We start from the raw sequence: 15,583 nt of genomic DNA on the forward strand, positions 1-15,583 counted from the left end.
AACCAACAATTAATTAATGGTAAAATGCAGTAAAGTAAATGGCAAGAAAGTTTTTAAAGTGGTTCGGCGAGTTAAACTCTTGAACCTACGTCCACTGTTTTTGTATTTGTTGTGAGAGCTTACAATGACAGTCCTAGAATAATTTTCTAACCCCTTTCTCATCGGTGGATGGGGTTTATATACAAATTTTGTACAAAGGAAATAGCGAAAATAAAGAGATTACAAATAAGTTTGAAATACAACTTTGATATTCTCGTGATTGAGCGCTGTGATTGCGTAAAGATTGCTGTCGATCTAATCTTTTCCGAGATCTTTAGGATCTGAAGTTATCTGTGAATTGGTTGAACAACTGTAAGGATTGGTCGTGACTAGCTTGTGCTAGGTCAAGCTATAACTCGACGAACTTGTGTTGGGTCAGACAATCGGTAGAGTCGAGCTGGTTTTGGGTTGAGCTATAACCTCGCAATTCTCCGAGCTTGAAGGAAAAATCACACACAACAATATTTAGACAACAAACAAAATGTTTATTATTTTTTATATATAGATTAATAATATTGATTTTTAATCTTAAGCCTAGTTAGTAAAAACGCGTATTATACGCGAATTATACGGACAGCCGTATAATTCGCGTATAAAACGCGCGTATCCGAATTTTATAAAATCTGTCGTATAATTCGCGTATAATAAGGTGTAACGTATAATTCGCGTATAATTCGCGTATAATTCGCGAATTATTCGCGAATTTTTGAAAAAAAAAAAAAAACATAATCTCATACCCCCAAAACGACGTCGTTTTGGTGGGTTTATACAAAAAATTAAAATAGATCTGGTTCACTGGTTCAGTCGTTCTTCTTCAATTCTTCGGCAGTTCAGCAGCAATTCTTCTTCATCCTCAGTTCTTCTTCAGCTTTTCTTCCTCACAAATTTCCACAAGCAATCAATCAACTCCCACAATCAACACACAACAATCAACTCCAGCAAATAATCAATTTCCACAGCCTTCGTCTCTTTTGTATAGACATAAGTTTATACTTTATACAAGAGAGCCGAAGTTTAACTTTTAAGAAGAAAGTGAAGACTGAAGAGAAGGTGGAACAAAGAAAGAGAAAGAAGAGAAGAAACTTACAGAAGAAAGAGAGAAGAAAGTTTTGCAAAGAACGAGAAAATGAAAGAGAAGAGAAAGGAGAGAGAAAATTTAATAAAATATATACTTTTAAGTTTTAACTTTTACTTGATTCATTTGTAATTTTTGTAAACTGACTGTAGGGTGTATTTGTAATTTTTATAAATAATTGATTTTATTATGATTGTGTTTGAGTTGGAGACTATAATTTGAATATCAGTTATATTTATATATTGTGTATTTGTGTTATTGGTTAATTGAATGCTTTGTATTTGAAATATTATATTGATTTTAACCAGGTAGTCCATAAAAATGTTAAAACTAAGATTGATATTGCCGTATTTTTCAAAACGTATTATTGATAATACACCGTATTAAACCCGTATATACCCGTATCGTATTTTTTCCGTATCCGAATTTTATGGCCGAATTTTTATAAACGTATTTTTCACCGTTTGCCGTATTATACCCGTAAAATTCCCGTACCGTTTTTTTGCCGTACCCGTATTTACTAACTAGGATCTTAAGTCGCAAAATCAAAAATTAGATGTGAAAACAATAAACTCCTCTTGATTTGAAAACGTTAGTATATGTTATTTCAAATAAGAGTAAACGACTTTTTCCCTCTCACGGTTTGCCTTAATGACACTTTTCCATCCAAAAAGTTTCAAAATACAACTTTTCCATTCAAAGTTTATATTCTATTAATACTCAAAATATACTTCATTTCATCAGACAGTGTTTGACGAGTTACCAGGAGTCAGAGTAAGAGAGATTTTGTAAAATGGAGGATGATGGATTGAATGGTGGTGACCGATTGAATATTAGACGTCGAAATCAGATGAAAATCAGCTAAGAACAGGAAATTATAGTTTTGCGGTTGCCGACAATCGGCAAGATATCAGAAATCAAGTTGTTTACTCTTCAAATTATCGTCTTTATCATGATCTTATTTAATATCTATTTGACTGACACTAATAGAATTAGTCAATGGAAATCATTTCAAAATTAGGAGTTTACATCGCATTGTCATATTCTTGGCTTGGAAGATATTTGCTAAAATAACTTTGTCATATTCCTAAATTAAAGTCTTAATGACATCCTTTCGATAGAGAATATATATATATATATATATATAATCTTTTCTTAATAAAATGATATTGACATTTGAGTATTTGACATATGCAATAAGATTGACGAAAAATAGTAAAACCAAATCGATTAAGATCTGTAATTAAAATGTACCAAATGCATGATTGATGACATAATTCTAGTGAGTCCTCCGTTCCCATTTCAATTATTGGTCCGTCTAAGGAGGTAAGACGTCCTTGTCATATATAAATAAATAGAGTAGACGACATGTTCCCACCCAACGTAAAGTGAAATGGCAAGTTCCCACCTTTGTTTAATAAATTCTAATTTTCACCGTTAAATTAACAGATGACTGATTAATACAATAGTAAAAAATAAAATGGTCATTCCAAATTAAATATTCAAACAGAAAATGACAATTCTATTCTACTAATCTGGAGGGTAAAAAATAATTTTTTAATTTACTTATCAAGGGTAATATGGTAATAACAAAATCTATATTTGTGTCAATATCTAAAGTTATTAATAGTGTTATTTATGGGTGATAATTTAAAATTTATGAAACCAATGGTGAAAATTTGTCACTTCACTTTACCTTGGTGGGAACAGGTCGTCTGCTCTAAATAAATATCTTAATGTTATGTGGAGCATGGACTTAAATTCACAAACACCAAACTTCAACTATATATTTAATTTTTTTAATCGCATCGGGCATCAATTATTTCTTTTATATATATATATATACATTATGTTTATTTTTAACTAAATTAATAGACATAGATATCATATACTTTCCTTAATTTATACTACAAGATCATAATAAATTAATAGTATAAGGAAAGAGTTGAAATGTTGTGCATAAAAAATTGTGGCTTGAGGGGGTTGGAGAATAAATGAACAACCTAATTCCTGCCCAATAGTACACTTTGTCATTTATTTTTCATTTATTCACACAAACGGCGCGCCGTTTTGATTATTTATTACCTCATTCAAACTCGTACTAACCTCATTACACTTCATCCCGAACTAATTCCAACCCTTAATCTAACAACTTAATATCCTCCATACGTCAGCGTTTTGTTTAATGAATCAACCCAATATTAAATTTTATTTTAATTATATATCCTTGTAATTTCGACAAAATGATAGTTAATTAAGGTTTAATTGTATGAAAAACAAAAAGTAATAAATATTTTTAAAAGAATGAGTTAATTTTATCCCCTCCCCCCTCCCTTTTTTGATGAATATTCTCAAAAATGAATGTTGCATATCTCTCTATTTGGTGGGCCCCCCCGGGGGGGTTGTTTGAGATATTTTAGAAGTATAGTAATTGAAGGAATATGATATTTTTAAAGAGATTTTTTTGATAATTTATAAAATCAATAAATTTTTCTATTTATCTTGTGAGTAAAGACAATTACCATTTTGTCTCATGCATCTAGAAGCTTGTGAATTTCCAAGTCAAAAATAGAATGAAAAATGATTTACAAATTAGATTCTAATTCGTAGCTTTTTAAGTTTTGATAGAACCTTGATTCCAGGGCCGAGCATGTGAAAATTTGACCCTTCCTCAAATCAAATGTTGCTTTACGACTATTATCATTGAAAAATCTCAGTATTCCCAATATAATTATTTTAAGCATATCAAATTTTATTTGTTATAATTGTATATAATAATGTATTTTTTATTTATTCATAATAAAAATAGATTTGGTACATGAATTCAATTATTCCTCAGATCTTAATCTTTTTGAATTATACAGTATTTAGCAATTTGAGAATGAATAAGAAAAGATAACGTAAAATATTATATGAATTAAAAATGATCCCCAAAAGAATAATATATATAATTTATTGTTCTTGCCTACAAATTTAACGTGGATTATACTGAAGATTCTAGTTGGTGAAAGGATAACTAGTGTGGTCCTAATGAGTTAATTGGGAGCCATTTAAAATCGACGGATAGCATTCATTTCGGAAGGGATATATTCCACTATCATATTAAATTTAAAATAACATATATCACTCTATAAAAGATTAAACTATAATGTTGTAATTATTGAAAGGATGCAAAAAAAAATTAATTTATTTTTAATAGGTTTTAATAATCATATTTCAACAGTTCAACATGATTATAAGGTTGTGTTTGCTGTCCAATTGTATTAAATCGTATGCTAGAAAGACAGATTGGTCGTAGCCTTTCTGGTCAACCAAATCAATATTTGCCTACCTAGTAATACGTTATAATAAAAACAATAATAATTATATCATACTTGTAACTTAAAAAGATCAATAAACCCTTATACAAGATTTAATTAGGTTACATACCTTGAACAAATTCAATAAAATACCACATGCATGATTTACCTAATCAAAACCAACCATAAAATTATCAAATCATAAAATCCAAAATAATATCAAACGGTTGAACAGGGCAATAAAAGTCAAGTATTACTTACCAAATTCTTTTTTTTTTCTTCATTAAATTTTAATATCAGGATTTATTACAAACTGTTACGTAGTATTTGCAATAAAAAATTAGTGAGAAAGGTTTATAACCATATATATTATTTTAAGCTAAATGGACATATAGATGGTCAAATACGCCATTAAATTGGTAGTAGAAGACGACTTAATTGTCTTTACGCTGCCCACTTGCGAGTCCAATTGTCTAAGTTAGCTTAAGAAAATATGAGGTGGGACACTCGTATAAGTCAATGGAAGCTAACAGGCGTTGAATAATGGCGCATTGGTAATTATCCTGACGCCTTAGGAGTGTCCCAATGGAGAGATAAATTGCGGTCTATAAAAAGGTCCAATAGATGGACTGAGATTGGACAAGAAAATAATCGTATAGTAAACTTTCTCCAGCTTACGAAGGAGAAAATTAAGAAACAAAACAAAAAGTATTAGGATCAGGTTCTGAAATTAAGTAAGCAGAACTAGCTCAATATTCATGGCTATTGAAGAAGGCATTGCGGATTACACACAAGATGGTACAGTGGACCTCAAAGGAAACCCAGTTCGCAGATCCAAGAGAGGCGGATGGCTAGCTTGCTCCTTTGTTGTTGGTATATATATTTCTCTCTGCATTCTCTCTTCCTCTATTATTTGTCTCTTTGTGTTATTTCTGTGTGTGTGTGTTTTTGTTCAGTACTGGCTGGGCATGTTTTGAGATTGAGCCTTCCGCTCATTTCTTTTAGGACTTTCTGTAACCTAAAGCTAAGGGCACTTCACGAGAAAAGCAACTATATGTCGTGAAAAACATGAAAGCTATATAGCTAGCTTTTCTCGAATCTGTGAAGTGGATGGTTCAAAACTCAAAGTTTGAAGAAGAAAAAAAGTTAAAAATTATAAAGAAAGAAACATGTTCATCATAATCAATAGCATTTATGATTATGGATGATCTGTGGCTATCATTATATTGCTGGCACAGACCCAATCTCATCTTCCAGCTGTCTCTTCCTGTTCAGGTTCGATCCTGGACAGTGGCCGGCCAATAACAATTAATACAGCCCATCTACATATAAATTTAAAAATCATGATATAATTTGAAGCTCTTTGTGTATTCATGTTATTTGGAGTTCTACTGGGTTTCATTAAACTGTTTCTAAACAGTAAAAGGCTAAAAGCAACTTCCAGTTCAATGATTAAAGACAATTTACAAAAACTAAAGTTTTCAAGGACCCCATTTGATGTAAATTTTACCAAAATGGTCTGCTAACTTTGACTGGAAATGAATACAAATTTGCAGTGTATGAGGTATTTGAACGAATGGCGTATTATGGAATATCGTCAAATTTGGTACTGTATATGACAAACAAGCTCCATCAGGGGACGGTGAAGTCGGCTAATAACGTCACCAACTGGGTTGGCACGGTCTGGGTCACTCCTATCTTGGGTGCGTATTTTGCAGATGCTCATCTTGGACGCTACTGGACCTTCGTTATCGCTTCTATTATTTATCTCTTGGTATGTACAGTTAATTTATGTATCTCCATGCATTAATACTCCTGCGTATATTCGTATTTTACATAAAATACACATTTCGCATCAAACTTATATTAATTAATAAGGAATCTCAGAACTATAATAGAAATGGTAAACATGTTTGGTAACGTGGTTGATAACATGTTGTTTTCGAGATTGGTAACATGCTAATATTCGATTTCCAATTTATTTTCTTTCTTGATCGACATATATATATATATCATGAGTAAATACTCGAATTTCTTAAAATTTGGAGTTTCATTTACTTGTGCTAATTAACAATGAAAGACAAAAAATTAATAGTTTTTAATGCATAAAAGTTTGACAAAATATGTGTGTTTTAGTGTCCATCAATAACATTTAACACGAATTACTTCTGCGTGATCGAGTGGTTTGATACAGGCCACTCAACTCTTAAGTGTATTATTTAAGAGGTTTTGACTTAAATCTTTTATTGGTTACTAATAGAGATAACCATTAAAGTTCTTATCTGATCGATAATTTCTAAATCTCAATCATAAATAATAATAATAATAATAATAATAACATTTAACACATCATTCAAGAGCATTTGCATCTAAAAAAGAAAAGCAAACAACTATATAGGATCAAGAATTTGTCTCGATTTAAGTCAATATTTTAAATCGTTATAGTATGATACACACTTTTTTTTTTTTTTTTACTTTAATATAGTTTTCTAAAACATGTATGTGTATTTTCATGAAACCTAAACCAAAACCAACCACATGAGTTACGGGTTTAAATATCATAGGAAGTGTGAAATTATTTAATTGAAAATTATCTATCCTAGCTAGCTAGCTAGGTAGGTAGCCGTAGCTGATAACTTCAAATAATAAAATCCTGCATTTCTGCATGGAAAATATACTTGTTAATTAGCACGAATTGTTTGACCAACCATTTCTGTTTTATAAGGCAAGGTAGGAAGCTGTCGTTTGTCTCCTTTCTACAATAATATTAAGTGCTTGTTGTCTGATACTAATAATATCGGTATAATAATTCATAAACATCTCCAAGTTGATAGTAATTTTCAAGACCAAGCACATGAAAGATAAATATAAATTGTATTCCAGTTCTTGGTCAGTGTCCTGTCCGATTTCCGAACACATTTCTTAAACTTACCCCGAGTCAACCATCTCTATCGGTTTAGGTTAGACAGTTCAGACCAAGTTGGCTTATTATATAAATGCATAAATATTAGTGTAGATCAGGAATACCTTTTGCCCATTTATTTGCTACAATCCTTAATAATCAAAGCCACTTTTGGTTTGTGCTATGTGACTTGAAATTTTAAGGTAAACCAAGAATACGCTTGGTTAGATTTATCAACTTAAAGAGTTTAGTTAAAGTTATCAGTATATCTGAAATTTTTTTAATTAGGTTGATAGCATTCAAAGGGGTTTATAGGATTTTATCATTTTAAGTTAACTATTTTATGGCTTCAGAAAAAAAGTTCAAATTTGGATTTTTGTTTTTTTTTTTTTTTTTGTTTTTATATCATCGAAAGTATTCGGATCAACTTGTGTGCACCTCAACTAACCCTTCAGTGTCTTGGAACTTTCGATCAGGTAAGAGTCCTAGTGGTCACTCCTATTAGTGTCTAAGGAGATTCAAACTCAAGAGTTTATAAAACTTCTTTTTGCTCTTTTACCATCAACTCATCAAACGGTGGTTAAATTTTGAACTTTTCCTATAAGCTATTTTTGATCTTATTTAAAATGTTAAAATTTCAAACTTATCCCTATTATATTTTATACATTTGACTTTCTATTCTTTTAAATTAAAACCCTTTCTGGTAAATTATTACTAGAAAGTTCTTTTACATTTTCTTAACTAAATAACAAACATATTTTTTACAAAAATTCTTCTCTAATAAGCTCTACTGGAAGAACATGTGCCAAACGGTCTCTAAAGTCTTTTGACCTGTTTTTACTTGCAGGGGATGTGTTTACTAACACTATCAGTATCACTATCGGGGCTAAAGCCACCTGCCTGCAATGAAGCTAATGTAGCAGATTGTAAAGAGGCCTCGACGTTACAGATTGTAGTCTTCTTCGTTGCACTATATATTCTAGCTGTAGGGACCGGTGGAACTAAGCCGAATATCTCGACGATCGGTGCGGACCAGTTCGATGATTTTGAGCCCAAAGAGAAGGCCCATAAGCTTTCCTTCTTCAACTGGTGGATGTTTAGTATTTTCTTTGGGACACTCTTTGCCAACACAGTTCTTGTGTACATACAAGACAATGTGGGCTGGACATTGGGTTATGCCCTTCCAACTCTTGGGCTTGCGATTTCCATTGGGATTTTCTTGGCTGGCACACCCTTTTACAGACACAGGATTCCAGCAGGGAGCCCATTTACAAGAATGGCAAGAGTGATTGTTGCTGCATTGAGAAAATGGAATGTGCAACTGCCTAGTGACCCCAAAGAACTCTATGAACTTGACTTGGAAGAATATGCAAAGAAAGGGAAGTTCAGGATTGATTCCACTCCAACTTGGAGGTCAGTCCATCTTGAAGAAACAATCATAATTAGCCTTGTTTTCTTATGATTATATGTTAATGAGATCATGTTTATTATATGCTTATTCATGTATGCAGGTTCCTTAACAAAGCTGCAGTGAAAACAGGCTCAACTGATCCGTGGTTGCTGTGCTCAGTGACACAAGTTGAGGAAACTAAACAAATGTTGAGAATGATCCCAATCTTGATTGCCACATTTGTTCCGAGCACAATGGTTGCGCAGATCAACACCCTTTTTGTCAAGCAAGGCACTACTCTTGATAGAGCTGTTGGCAGCTTCAAGATTCCCCCTGCAAGTTTAGCTGGATTTGTGACTATCTCAATGCTTGTTTGTGTCGTTTTGTACGACCGATACTTTGTCAAGATTATGCGACGGTGGACGAAAAATCCTAGAGGGATCACTCTCCTTCAAAGAATGGGAATTGGCCTTGTTCTGCATATCTTTATCATGACAATTGCATCTCTAACAGAGAGATATAGGCTAAGTGTTGCCAAGGAGCATGGAGTAGTTCAAAATGGAGGCAAAGTTCCTTTAACGATATTCGTTCTACTTCCTCAATTTGTGCTTATGGGAACAGCTGATGCATTCCTGGAGGTGGCCAAGATTGAGTTCTTCTATGACCAGGCGCCGGAAAGTATGAAGAGTCTTGGAACTTCTTATTCAATGACTACTTTAGGAATTGGAAATTTCTTGAGTAGCTTTCTTCTTTCGACGGTTTCTCATATTACTCAGGAGCATGCTCACCAAGGATGGATCTTGAACAACCTAAATGCTTCTCATTTGGACTACTACTATGCATTTTTCGCGATATTGAACATCTTGAACTTAGCTTTCTTCTTGGCTGTGTCAAGATCATATGTGTACAAGGCTGAAGTTTCGAATTCAATGGAGGTGCTTACAGAGGAATTGAAAGTTATGAGATTAAGGGAATCAAGACATGAAGTGTCTGGGACACAAGAACATTGAATGATTCACTGAGAAGAAAAATCCTAACAAGACGCAAGTTGAAGATGTTGGTAATAATTTTATATAAAAGAAGCTAAACTTCCTGACCAGACTGCTGACAGAACTTCAATGGATGGTTTAATTTGGGGTGTGTGTTAAAGTTTGTTTTACCTCAGTCAGTAAAAATATTCTGGCCCTGACATAGAAAAAAAAAAAAAAAAAAAAAATAGAGGAACGAGTCTAGAAATTGTAATAGTTGTATAGTTGTATGAAGGCCTGCAAGTATTGGTGCTGAACAACAGCATAACCATATTTATAATCACATTGCTGGTTTCACATTTATGCAATGGTGAATCCTTGAAATTTTCAGATTTAAGAAGAAAAATCAAATCTCGACCAGAATTGGTTTGAACAAAATAATGAATCGGAGATTATAGATAGTATATGAAGGGATAGTTTTGGTCAATGGACAAGAATGTTAAGCGTTGTATATCATCATTTCTCAAAAAATTGATGGCCCTAGACAGCATATACAAAGAGAGAAAACCTGACTTTATAAACATCTTATGTTCTGTATGTTTGATTAAATATTTCCAGACTTGCACTAAGTTAAATAATGCCTAGAGCTATGAAGAATGAAGATGGGAAATTCTACCTTATGGTCTCTCAACCCCCAGTAACATGTTCATATAGAATTTGAGTCAACAGAATTTTGATACAATGTGCTGCCTATATTATATTCATCTAGTTCCATTTCCGGTAACATGATTAAAAGTCTGTACTAGAATGCACAATAAGTATATAATCCCTCTATTTGAAATATATAAGAAAGGATCATCTTCATCTCCTTTTCGCTAACTGGAACGACTTCTTTAAGAACTGATTTGCAGCTCGATCATTTCTGTGGCACAATATTCTGAGTATTGTGTTTGGATCCGATCGATTCCACCTTCCTGTTGTTGGTGGCATTGGTAGCTTGGCCCCTGTACCCACAACTCCTATACCACTTGTTTCACAGGAAAGAATGCTAAAATCTTCTATTAGTTGTTCAGTTTGCTGACCCATCAATGCTACCACCCCTTCAACTGTCTCCGCCTCTCGGTCCACCACATCTTCAGATATCAATCCTTCTCCACATGTACAAAATACCTTCTTCAAACTGTCAAAATCCTCTGTAATCATCTCATTATCAGTCCGGTAAAACACCCGCGAGGATCCCCCTGCAAGCAAAACCATAAGGTACGCTTCAAAGGCCGCCCTCATAACTTCTTTTATGGCTAACGCCTGTGCTCGGTCATTGAGAATTGCACTCAAAAGAGTGAGATTTTGTTTCAGAGTGCGCAATGCAGGCCTAATTCTTGCATTCTCAACATCATAAAGGTAGAGACTTTCGTAGAAGACAGAGTTTGAGTCGAGGAAGATGAGGCGATATGCTGCAACTTCTGATACATGTTGGGAGGCTGATTGAATAGCATTTGTTGCATGTTCAAAGTATGAAGAGCTACTATGGCGCCTCTGGTTAGCGTAACGACTATGCGGTGAAGGAACAACTCTTGGAGAAAGGGTTAGTGTTTTTTCAAGGGACTGGATATGGGAGAGAAGATAATGCAAGGTGTTGAGACGAATATAAAGGCGTTGTGTTCCTCGGCTTGTTGATGGGCGTGGATGGAGACCTTCATTTGTTCCTTGAACTTGACTTGTATCATCTACAGTAACCGCACAAGGGCTAGCCTTTTTCCAAAGTTTGGTGAACTTTGAATCTCGGTTGCATCGTGTAAGAGGAGGGAGCGTGGGCAAATAGCTCTGTCTTGCTCCTGAAAAATAGATGAAATCATGAAACTTAAAGCAGAAGTAACTCAATTTCTTGATTTTAAATCTTACCACATGATGCAACAAAGGTAGTGTATTCTCTAAAGAGCAGCTGTAAACCATCTGCAAGATCATAAACCAAATCATCTGTAATTCCTATTGGTATATCAAAGAAATCATCAACAATTTCCTCTGCCATTTTCATTAGTTCCACAGCCGACTGCGCATATGGCTCTGATTTCGACTTGGGATTCCATGTCTAAAATTTGAAAAATTGCAGTCAATCAACTAATTAATCATCACAAACCAAAGATATCTTTAAAAAATTTTAGCAGACTATTAAAAACATACTTCTGAATCTTTTGCTCTGAGATAACATTCTTTTCCTCTAGCTATCCTCTCATCAATCCATTTTCTCAAGAGCCTTAAAATGATCGAATCGACTTCGTACGGGATCATTTCTCTGACAATGCCTTTGCCTCCATCTTCACAGTCAGCACTATCTTCAACCACCATTTGAACCAAAACTTTTTCAAGCTTTCCAGCCCTCTGCAACACCCTAACCGTCTCGTTTTTTAGTGTCCCCATTCTAGCTAAATATTGTTTCAAAACGGCTCCATAGCATTGGTGAAGTGTCACAGCCGCAACCCCAGCTGCAATGCAGAGCCATTTCTTAAACACAGGACTAAAACTTTCCCTCTCTCTCAATGCCAAATCCTCCGTCTCTTTTGCCAACTGAAGTAGAGCTTCTGTTGCCCCCATCTCTTTCCCATCTACATCTGCTGTCATATTCCCATTCTCAATAATCTTCGTAAAAGCATTTTTCACCGAGGATCGGATATAGTGATCAACGCGATTCGCAGTCGAATCCATCACAACCTTTGTGTCTCCTTTCTCTTTACCTACTCCATCAGTGAGTGTAACATCTTCTCCCATAATGTTCGATGCCAACAAAGCCAGAGGCAAAAGGTTGTCAATTTGACTAACTGTTCCTCTATAGAAATAATCATGATAGCTCAGCAGTCTCTTCTCCGCCCACCCTTGCATTGACCCCAACATTGAAGACAACATCTTCACATACAGCGCCTCTCTATCAGACTTCTTAGCATCATTCGCCAATTCCGCCAGCATCGTATGCGCGGCACAAAGAAGATCCGGCTCCGATAATGCAGTCATAACGTATTGCTTAAACAAAACCCATGTGAAACACAGATTATGAATCTGTCTGTTGATCCCCAATGTCGACCATGTCTTCTTTATAAGCTCCAGAAGCTCGTCCACCTCGTCAAGAACCAATGTCTCGTCTCTTGTATCGAATATGGATTGAAGAAGAGAAATGTAAAGGTGGACATTGAGCGGGTAGCCGTCAGCCCAGTGACAGACGTCAGTCGGAGTTCCGTTAGGGCTTCTCCAGGACAAGGAAACTACAGTGTTGCATAGCTTTCTCATTGTGTCAGAGTTTTTGCCGGTGTCTATCGGTTTGGTTTCACTGGTGCGGACAATCTCACGGAGGCGCGTGGCGAATGAGTTTGATTTGTCAAGTGCAACTGAGGGATGAAGGAGGAGTCCGGCTTCTAGAATTTTCAGCAGCCGCCTTTGCCAAAAATGGTACTCGTTAGAGTCATTGAATTCTGATGGTTTCAGATGACGAATCAGCTCCAATGGCAGTATTATCGTCTCCGCTCGTCTACCCATCTGCATCCACGTATAATTAACATATATTAATTAATTAAAATTAATCGATATTAACTTAATCTAATTCTAATCATTCATAATTAATTTAGCGCTTATGGATGTTGACTACATTGTTAATTTGTACCTTTCAAAGTTGACGGAAAAGCCAAAGAAAATAATATCAGACGTCGATATAATTTTATTATAATAGGATTAATTTTATATTTTTCCAAAATTAAATCTATTTCATGTCAAATTATAGAGACCTTGTCATGCAAAATTGCAAATTAATTAATGAAATTAGCAAATAACATGAATATAAATGTTATTATTATTATTGTTGTTATGAATGTGATGGTTTACGTACTTGGCCAACGAGGGTTCTCATGAGAGTTTTCCTCAGCCTATTATCACTCTGCTCCGTCACCTTCATCTGTTGCCTCATGATCTCCGCCGACGTCAACGGCCGCCTCGGTCTCGCCGGTGGTGGAGCCGTGTTGTGCCCATTTGCAGGGCTAGTCCTCTCGAATCCATGCCCATGCCCATGTCCATGTCCATTTCCTGGTGAGGTCGGCCCCGTGTTTCCACCTCCAACGGGAGACATTCTCCTCGACGGCGACCTCCTCAGCATCTTCAACCCCAAAGCCCGCTTTATCCTACTCGTAGGCGTCATCTGAACCACCCCATTAATGCGACCCCCAGCGCTTGGCGACCCTAAACTTGACCCGATTCCACCTTCTCCATTACTATGATCATTCGAAGAATAAAAATTTATCGCGTTCCTTCCCCCAAAACCTTATAAAAAATAAAATGAAAAAAAAAAATTATTAAAAAATTTCTTTTACGTCATTTAACACATGTTTCTGAAACAACAAAATGAATTCATTCGACCTTACACTTAAAATTTAAGAAAGAGTTTTGTTATTTAGTCTTATCAGTTACCTCACGGGAAAAATGTCATTTAACTCTTCTTTTTACATTAAAATAAAAAAATAAAATAAAATTGAAGTTTAATTGGGAACGAACCTGGAGAGGATCTGCAGGCAGTGAAGAAGACCTCGTAGGCTGTTTCACGGATATCATCAGCGTCAATGTTGTTGAGTTTACCGAAGGGCCAGAAGAGGTCGGAGTCAGCGGTGGCCGGGCCGGAGGGAGAGTCCCGGCGGGTCATTTATGAAGAAGTGGAGTCAGGTATCAACAATATCTAGTTCTGGCGGGAGAGACAGTGAAGAGAAGGGGTGCATCCCTATGATTATTAAAGATACAGAGAGAGAGAGAATTTTGATTTGTGGTGGGTTTTAAGATGACAGCGTTAATGTGTTAATTAAGAAGCGTATAATTCGAGGAACATTGGGTGGTAATCCACCTCCATGAATAGTATTTGTTGAAATTTTTGTTTTCCCGACAATTACTCTTTTTTTTTGTTTTCCATATGATTTTTGTTGTCAAATAATTAAATTATTGTTCTTTTGATACCAGAAAATATCAAATTTTATCAATTATTAGATAATTATTTAATAATAACATATGGTATAATGTTGGGTTCCATTTGGCAGAATGTTGGAAGGGGAGAAAGTGAATCTTTCGGTTTGGTTGTTTCTATTAATTAAAATATTATTTGTTTTTGCAGGAACAAATTAAATTCCAGGAACAACTACCACTACCGGACAGGTGATATGTTTTGAAATATTTGATCCATTTATAAATTTAGTATTGACTTATTTGTTATTCGTTGAATTTAACAATTCATATCAGCATCATAACAAAACGTGGGTGGTTCGCCTAATTATAGGTTTATGTAGTTATCTTGTTACTTTTCATTTTATGATTATAAATTTCCAAATTTATAGTTGAGTTTAATTCAAATGATTGACAGAAACCAATCTGTCTGTAACCTGCTGGATCATACTTGAAAAAGCATCAAATCTACGAGAGATTTGATACAGAAATGCTAAAACATAAGCTTCCAAACTCCTTAATTCCACAACTCATTTTGTTTAATTAATATGTTTTGTTTCCTGCAAATAATTCTTGTATATAAAAGAGTTCATTAAAATTATAAAATTCAATAAGATTAAGTCTGGAATATTGGATATCGCCACGGCATTGGATTTTTTTTTAACTTAAAAACTCTGTATTCTCTCTCCCAACCATGATTTCAGAGCACATCATCATAATTTATTTATTTCAACTCCACTGAGTTGTTAGTTTTTTTTATTAAGATCTTGTGTAATATTAATGAAAAGATTGCCATGGTTTGAAACAAATGGAAAGGTTTCTCACCCAAATGAACTTGTGTAATATCTGTCTTGGGCGTAATGGTAAAGGTAAGTCTGGCATACTTTGTGATTCCAACAAAGTTCCAATCACTCCATGACGATGACGCTGGGTTTAAATATATAAATT

General features: G+C 34.6%; 2 protein-coding genes across 2 annotated transcripts; one reads left to right on the plus strand and one right to left on the minus strand.

The window, feature by feature from the left end:
• The first annotated feature begins 5,027 nt into the window (after positions 1–5,027).
• Positions 5,028–9,921, plus strand: LOC116116500 (protein NRT1/ PTR FAMILY 5.2-like). Its single transcript, XM_031402565.1, has 4 exons — positions 5,028–5,286; positions 5,970–6,187; positions 8,163–8,728; positions 8,827–9,921. The coding sequence occupies exons 1-4, from the start codon at positions 5,172–5,174 to the stop codon at positions 9,713–9,715; spliced, it is 1,788 nt and encodes a 595-aa protein (XP_031258425.1). The 5' UTR covers positions 5,028–5,171; the 3' UTR covers positions 9,716–9,921.
• A 304-nt stretch (positions 9,922–10,225) lies between these two features.
• Positions 10,226–14,348, minus strand: LOC116116489 (protein unc-13 homolog). The gene is made up of 5 exons (XM_031402555.1): positions 14,204–14,348; positions 13,545–13,972; positions 11,855–13,198; positions 11,576–11,762; positions 10,226–11,508 (listed from the first exon to the last, which is right to left on the minus strand). The coding sequence occupies exons 1-5, from the start codon at positions 14,346–14,348 to the stop codon at positions 10,535–10,537; spliced, it is 3,078 nt and encodes a 1,025-aa protein (XP_031258415.1). The 3' UTR covers positions 10,226–10,534.
• Between the last annotated feature and the right edge of the window lie 1,235 nt (positions 14,349–15,583).

The sequence above is a fragment of the Pistacia vera genome, unplaced genomic scaffold (assembly GCF_008641045.1).
Source record: "Pistacia vera cultivar Batoury unplaced genomic scaffold, PisVer_v2 Contig778, whole genome shotgun sequence".
Taxonomy (NCBI): Eukaryota; Viridiplantae; Streptophyta; class Magnoliopsida; order Sapindales; family Anacardiaceae; genus Pistacia; species Pistacia vera.